The sequence below is a fragment of the Eimeria tenella genome, genomic scaffold, assembly GCF_000499545.2.
Source record: "Eimeria tenella Houghton genomic scaffold, Eth_scaff473, whole genome shotgun sequence".
Classification (NCBI taxonomy): Eukaryota; Apicomplexa; class Conoidasida; order Eucoccidiorida; family Eimeriidae; genus Eimeria; species Eimeria tenella.
Genome location: NW_013545624.1, coordinates 1 through 7,425, shown reverse-complemented (window position 1 = coordinate 7,425; position 7,425 = coordinate 1). Strand labels below are relative to the sequence as shown.

General features: G+C 60.6%; 2 protein-coding genes across 2 annotated transcripts; one reads left to right on the top strand and one right to left on the bottom strand.

Moving 5' to 3' along the window:
• Positions 1-128: 128 nt before the first annotated feature.
• On the top strand, positions 129-3,887 carry ETH_00017480 (uncharacterized protein; the record flags this gene model as incomplete). Its single annotated transcript, XM_013380266.1, has 6 exons — positions 129-1,081; positions 1,192-1,490; positions 1,645-2,485; positions 2,755-2,823; positions 3,250-3,361; positions 3,559-3,887. Coding segments are annotated over 6 exons (2,603 nt in total), but the record flags the coding sequence as incomplete, so codon positions are not given.
• Positions 3,888-4,894: 1,007 nt separating this feature from the next.
• Positions 4,895-7,403, bottom strand: ETH_00017475 (uncharacterized protein; the record flags this gene model as incomplete). The annotated part of the gene is made up of 1 exon (XM_013380265.1): positions 4,895-7,403. A coding segment is annotated over one exon (2,509 nt), but the record flags the coding sequence as incomplete, so codon positions are not given.
• Positions 7,404-7,425: the final 22 nt, after the last annotated feature.

The following is a 7,425-nucleotide window of genomic DNA, read 5'->3' as shown; positions in this document are numbered from 1 at the left end:
GCAGCAACAGCAGCAGCAGCAGCTGCTGCTGCTGCGAACTGTCACTCTGCCTCAAGACGGATCCCTACCTCTTGCTGCGCTGCCTCTGCTTCCACTGTCTGTGCTGCGCAACTTGCTGCTGCTGCCAGTGGCTGCTGCTGCACCGCCAGGGACAGCAGCAGCAAGAGCACTGCAGCAGCACCTCAGCTCCTGTCCAGCCTCGTCTCTCTCTCTGGAGCAACAGCGCCAAACCGGCAGCAGCAGCAGCAGCAGCAACAGCAGCAGCAGCAGCAGCAGCAAGTTGTTAGTCCTGCTAGATCTGCAGTCTCCCACGCTGGCGAGGCACTTCAAAAGCTGCTTCGCGCCGGCCCTTCAAGGGCCCCGCTGCCCTGTGCTGCAGCAGCAGCAGCAGCAACACTTCAACGGCTGCGTCTCCTGGAGCTTGAGGACAGCAGCAGCAGCAGCAGAAACAGTGCAACAGCAGCAAGAAGCCGCTGAAGCTGTGCAGCAGCACTTCGAGTGGATACGCACATACCGCTCAGCGCTGCTACTTATGCTGCAGCAGCTACTGCTCCAGCACAGGCTTCTCCGGGCAGCAGCAGGTGCTGATGCGCCGAAGCCTACAGCAGCAGCAGCAGCAGCAATTGCTGCTGCTGCTGCTGCTGTTCATTCAGGCCAAATGCCCCTTAATGTCGTGTACAGGGCAGCAGTTTGTGCTGCTGTAACGGGGCTGCAGCACACTGCTGCTGCTGCTGCGCTGCATGCAGTGGCCCGCACTGCTGCTGCTGCTGCTTCTCAGTCGTGGCTGGGGGCAGTGGCTCTTGCTGTTGAGGCAGAGGCGGCTGCTGCTGGGCTGAAAGCAGCAGCAGGCACAGCTCCAGCAGCAGCAGCAGCTGCTGCTGCTGCTGCTGTTGCAGAGACAACAGCAACAGCAGCAGATGAGGAGCTGGTTTCCGCCCTTGCTGCTGCGGTGCGCCGTGCCCACTGTTGCTGGAGGGACTGTTTGCTGCAGCTGCAGCAGCACCGCAGCAGCAGACGCATGCAGCAGCCGCGCAGCTGCAGCAGCCCCCCGCCTTTGCCGCCTTTAGCAGCTTTCGTGAAGGTGCGCGGACCGTGCTGCTGCAGCTCTACTAGCTGCTGCTGCTGCTGCTGCTGCTGCCGCTGCGCACTGGACAACTGCTGCTTCTGCTTTTTGCCACCTTGCTGCTGCAGGGCCGCATGCAGCTGCTTTCTCTGCTGCACTCCTTTGCTGCTTTCGCACTCGAGGGGCTACGCCATGCAGGCAGCAGCAGCAGCAGCAGCAGCAGCAGCGAGGGTCCCCCGTGCTCGCAGGCAGCAAACGGCGGTTCTGAGTTTGCTTCAGCGGCGAAGAGCCCCCCTGAGGACGCTGCTGCTGCTACTGCTGCTGCTGCTGCTGCTGCTGCTGCTGCTGCTGTTACTGATGATGCCTTTTCTGCTCGCTGCCGAGAGCTACAGAACTTGCGAGAGGCAGCTAAGATGGCTTTGCACTCGTAAGCCTGCTGTTGCTGCTGCTGCTGCTACTGTTGCTGCTGCTGAGGCAGGAGCCTCAACAGCATGTCAGTATTGAGTGGCGTGCTGCTCTTCGTGCACACGAAAAGTTGCTGCTGCTGCTGCTGCTGCTGCTTCTGCTACTCGTTCCTGCAGCTTTCAGAGCCAGCTGCAGCTGATGCGCAGCTGCTGCCAGACCACGAAGCGGCTGCTGCTGCTGCAGTGCTGCTGCTGCCGCACAGCTCTGCTGCTGGCGTCCTTTTGTTTGCTGCGCGTGCTTCTCTGGAAACAGAAGCAGCTCAAGCGGCAGCAGCAGCAGCAGCAAGGGGGCCACACGGACAAGCTCGCAAGCGCGATTGCCTCTAGCAGCAGCAGCAGCAGCAGCAGCGAAGACAGTGCCTCACTTTTGCTGCAGGCCATTGACGAGCTAGACACAGCAATAGAAGGGCTGCAGCAAGGCCTTCAGGGCATCAGCAGCAGCAATGCTGCTGCTGTTGACCTGCGGGGGCTGTGGCTCTGCGCGTGTGCCGCTGCTCCTGCTGCAGCAAAGCAGCACTTCCTGGCAGCAGTACGCAGCAGCACCAGCAGCAGCCGCTGCAGAAGGAGCAGCACAGATGGAGCAGAAAAGCCCAATGAACTGCCTAAAGCTGGCAGCATCAGCTGCGATGGCAGCAGCAGCAGCAGCTGCTGCAGCAGCAGCTGCGATGCCTCTGCAGCCAAAACACCAGCGAGGCCTTACTACTTCTATGAAGAGCTGCTGCCGCTGCTGACATGGCGGCAGCTGCCAGACCCAGCAACCAAGAAAGCAGCAGCAGCAGCAGCAGCAGATCAAGCATCTGCAGAAGAAGATCCAACAAAAGGACTCCCTGCATCCCTTCTGCGATGGCTGCTGCTGCTGCTGCAGCAGCTTGTCTGCTGCAGCTGGCCGTTGCCGCCCCGCATATTTTCTGCTGCTCCGCTTCCTTGGGTTGCTGCTCAGGCAGTCGTGGAGGGAGACGTAAGCGATGCGCTGCTGCTGCTGCTGCTGCTGCTGCTGCTGCTGCTGCCTGTTTGCTTCCCGCAGTTTCTGCTGCAGCTGCTGCGGGGCTCAAAATCCCTCTTCCTTCTGCTGCTTCTCGGTGGATCTGGGTAGCGCGTGCCTGCAAGAGCTTACTGCCTTCGCTGCTGCTGCAGCCGCTGCTGCTGCAGCAGCAAGCCTTGTAGCAGCAGCAGCAGCAGCAGCAGCAGTGCCTCCTCCCGTGTCTATTCTCTGTCTTCTCTCTGCAGGCAGCAGCAACGCGCCTCGACAATTTGCTGCTAGTCATTTCCGTCTACGCGGAGCTGCGCGGCGCACCGGTGAGCCACGCGTACCTGCTGCTGCTGCGGCTGCTGCTGCTGTTGTGCTGCTGCTGCTGCGGCAGCTGCTGCTGTCGCTGCTGCTGCTGCTACGGCGTCTTTGGCGTTTAATTCCCGGATCCTCTCTGCTGAGAACCTGTGTCGCTGCACGTGTCTCTCGCTGCTTCTATGTTCTCTCTTTTTGCCTTTTGTCTTTTTTCTTATTGTATCTTTTTTGTTTCTTTTTGTTTCTTTTTAAATTCACTTCAATCTCTTTTTTCTCTAAGTCTCCTTGCATCTTTGGATTCAATATGTCAGTTGTCTTTCTTCCCTCTTACCCCAGCTGCTACCTGCGGCTCTGCAGCCGCTGCACGCCCGCAGCAGCAGCAGCAGCAGCAGCAGCGGGTTTGGTGGCGTGTCAGTTTGCTGCTGCTTGCTTCGCCCCAGGCGGAGACGCTGCAGTCCTGGCGGTGGCTGGAGCTGATCTTTTCTTTTGCTGAGGGCGGCGCGGAGGCCCGCGAGGAATTCCTTCGTCCCTGGCGGCCCCACAAAGACCCCAGTAAGCCTGCTGCTGCTGCTGCTGCTGCTGCTGCTGGGGCTGGGGCTGGGGCTGCTGCAGAGACTGGGGTTGTTTGAGGAGGGGTGCCTGCGGGAACTCTTCAGGGCCACAGGTGTCTGCGCCTCTGTGTCCTCTTGTGTGCTGCCTCTTTGCCGTGTCTGCTGCTGCTGCTGCTGCTGCCGCTGCTGCTGCTGCAGAGCGTGTGGAGTTGCGCCGCTTTTTAGTCCCCGTGATTCAGCCCTTCGTTCCATCCAACAACAACTGCAGCAGCAGCAGCAGCAAGCCGAGCCGGAGGGTGGAGGCGCAGCGCTGGGGGCAGCAGGGAGTGGCTGGGCAGTGGCTGGAATCCCCCGTGGTGCGGCACCGCTGCTGCCTTGCAAGCAGCAGCAGCAGCAGCAGCAGCAGCAGCACGTTGTGCGTGGTGGTGGAGGCGAGGCCCCTTGACGGCAGCCTGAAGCCCCTGGGGGAGGTCTCCCAGACAGGAGTGGTGGCGGACCAGCCGGAGCTGCAGGCCCTCGACCTCTGAAGCACTAGCTAGCTAGCTAGCTAGCTAGCTAGCTGGCTGGCTAGCTAGCCAGCTAGCTAGCTGGCTAGCTGGCTAGCTAGCTAGCTAGCCTGCTGGCTGGCTAGCTGGCAGGCGCTGCTGCTGAGGGCAGCGCTGCCTGCAGCAATGCTGCTGCGATGCCGTCCCAGCGGCTCCTCTATGGCGCTGTGTGGCTGCTAGCTAGCTGGCTAGCTAGCTAGCTAGCTGGCAGCTGCGGTTGCTGGCAGTACCGCTGCTGCCGCGCCGCCGCTCCTGCGGCTTTTGTGCGACGTGGATGGGCCCCCTGCTGCAGCAGCTGCAGCAGCTGCAGCAGCTGCAGCAGCTGCAGCTTCAGGGCTTGCCTCAGCTGGCTTGAGCCAGCAGCAGCTAGCTCCAGCTAGCTAGCCGTTTTCGGCTTGTCTGCTGCTGCGTTTGCTGCCAAGCCTAGCATATATTGTAGACACAGCTAGCTGCTTGGCTAGCTAGCTGCAAATTGGCTGCGAAAAGCTAGCTAGCTGCTAATGTTGCTGCTGAAAGTTAGCTAGCTGCTGGCTAGCCAGCCACAGAGCAGCAGCGGCGGCGCTGCAGCAAACAAAAAGCGGACTTAATAAATGTGTTTCTCTTCAAATTCCCATTAAAGAACAGACGAGACAAAATGGCAGCACCGGGGTCAGCAGCAGCAGCTGCTGCTGTCCTGCTGCAGCTTCTGCTGTAGCTGCTGCTGTAGCTGCTGCTATACCGGAGAGCAGCGGCAGCAGCAGCTGCTACTGCTGCTCTACTGTGGCTGCTGCTGCCACGGAAAGCAGGAGCGCCTGCTGCTGCTGCTGCTGTGCTGTTCTACTGCTGCTGCCCCGGCTGCTGCGTGCGCAGCCAGTGCAGAGGCGCGCAACAAGCTGATGCAATTCAAGCCGCGCAGCAGCAGCAGCAACAGCAGCAGCAGCAACAGCAGCAGCCATCCGTTTAAATATTAGGGTTTAGATTCAGTTATTATAAGGGTTAATGCACTGCCTCTATTTGGAGTGTATGGACAGTGTTACATGGGGCGCAGCAGGAGGCCCCAGCTTCCGCTGCGACCTCATGAGAGCTGTTTTTGTTGCTGGTGCTGCTGCTGCTGCTGTTGCTGCTGCTGCTGCTGCCTTTCCTCCGCGAGCTCTTGGATATGGCTCGCGGCCTCTTCCAGGGTACTGAGATTGTCCCTGTCGGCTTCGTTGCTGCTGGTGTTGCTGCTGTTGCTGCAGCTGCTGCTGCTGCTGCTGCTGCGCCTGCAGCTCATACCGATGCCCCTGGGCCTTCGTGCATGCTTGCGGGTCAATGGGCAGCAGCCGCCCTGGCTGCGGCCTCTGATCCTGCTTTTGCTGCTGCTGCTGCTGCTGCTGCTGCCGCAGCTGTGCGTTGTCTATGGCCGTCTGTTCTTCGAGCTGCTTCTCCAGCTTGTCTCTGAGGACAATTAGATCATGCAGTCTTTGAAGAGCCTCTTGGTACTGCTTTTGCTGCTGCTGCCACTCCTGCTGCTGCTGCTGCTCCTGCTGCTGCTGGCTCTGATGCTGCTGCTGCTGGCTCGGCGCCTCAGAGGCGTCCCAGCTACTGAGGGTTTTCATTTGCTGCTCCAGCTGCCTCAGCTGATCTAGCTGGTGGCGGCGTCGTTGCTGCTGCCGCTGCTGCTGCTCAACCTGCTGCTGCTGCTGCTGCTGCTGCTGCTCTTGCTGCTGCGGCTCGCACATCCCGCAGTGAGCCAGGGCAAGAGACGGCAGCTTCTCTGGAGCTGCTAATTGTGTCTCTCGGTAAGAGGGGCGTTGCTGCCTCAGCAGGTTTTGCTGCCTGACCAGATGCTGCTGCTGCTGCTGCTGCAGCTGCTGCTGCTCCAGCAGCTGCATTTGCTCCATGCGAGACAGAAAGCTGTTTCCCTGCGCCGTTGCAGCTGGCAGCTGCGGCTCCCAACAGCTGCTGCTTCTGCTGAGCACCTCCTTTAAAGCGGCTTCTTGCTGCTGCCGTTGCTGCTGGTGCTGCTGGTAATGCTGATGCTGCGTCTGCTGCTGCGTCTCCAGCTGCTGCACCTGCTGCTGCTGCTGCGGCCGAACCGGCTGCTGCGCCTGCTGTATTTGCTGTTGCTGCAGTGGCTTTTTACAAAGTTTAGCAGCATGCATGTCTTCTTTTGCTTGCTGCTGTAGCTGCTGCTGCTGCTGCTGCTGGACTGACTGCAGCACGAGGTGGTCTGGCCTTAAATTTTGCTGCCCGGCTGGTTGCTGCTGCTGCTGCTCTTGCTGCTCACGTGAATTTGGCTGCGCCTCCTGCTTCTGTAGCTGAGCTTTATCTTGACGCTGCTGCTGGCCTGCAGTCTGCTGCATTATTTGCTGCTGCTGCAGGTGCTGCTGCTGCTGCTGCTGCGGATGATGAATGCGTTGTTGCTCCGTCTGTTGCACTTGCATGCGCTGCAGCTTTTGTAGCGTTGGCGGGGACTCCTTTGTGATATCGAGCAGGCGTGTCTGATTCTCTTGTCTCTGTAATTGCTGCTGCTGCTGCTGCCGCTGCTGCTGCTGCTGCTGCTGTTGCTGCATGCTTTGGCTCCGCAGGAGCAGCGTGTGCGAAGGCCTGCCGCTTCTGCAGAGCTGCTGCTTGAGAACTCCTTTAAACTTTTGGGGGACAAGTGCTGCCTGAAGCGGAGGCGCAGCAGCACCTGGGCCCTCAGCAGCAGCAGCAGCAGCAGCTGGTCCGCCGAAGACTTCTTCGAGGCGCAGCGTTTCTACCAATTTCGGGGAGTGTGGAGAGCAGCAGCAGCTAACAGCAGCAGCGGATCTTGCTGCTGCCTTCTCCCGGACTGCGCGCAGCAGCTCAGGCAGCTCTCCGAGCCGCACTCGCCAGGCGGGCTGCTGCTGCTGCTGCTGCTGCTGCTGCAGGGGGGCGAACCAGGGGTGGCTAAGTGCTGCTGTCAGGGCCAGTCTGTCTTTGCCGTGGGGCCGCGTCAGCAGCAGCACCAAATCAAGAAAAGAAGAAGACAAAGAAGAGACTCCAAGTTCATTCCAGACTTGCTGCGCCTTGCCTGTCCACAGCAGCAAGCAGCGTCTCCAGGGTTCGCCGTTTGCTGCTGCAGTTGCTGCTGCTGCGCCTGCTGCTGCTGCTGCTGCTGCTGCTGCTGCAGGCGACGCCGCCAGCAGGTGCGTCGCCTCGGCAAATGTCCGCAGCAAACGGCCTGCGCCCCGTTCAGGGGCCCCCGCGCCCGCAGCAGCAGGGCCTCCAGCTGCTGCTGCTGCACCTGTTGCTGCTCCTGCTGCTGCCCCTGCTGCGGCTCCTGCTGCTGCTGCCCCGCCGCAGGCAGCAGATAAAACTGAAAGGGGAGCAGCACGAGCAAACAGGGCATGGCCCGTCAGCAGGTAAAAGGCGCTCCACCCGAAGCACCAGCTGTCCACGCGAGAAGCCAAGTAGGGGCGCCCGCTGCTGCTGCTGCTGCTGCTGCTGCTGCTGCTACTGCTGCTGCTGTCTTCGGAGGGGAAGCTTTCAGGGGGGCGAAAGGCCTTGCCGAAGCTGCGAATGTATGGCGTCAACT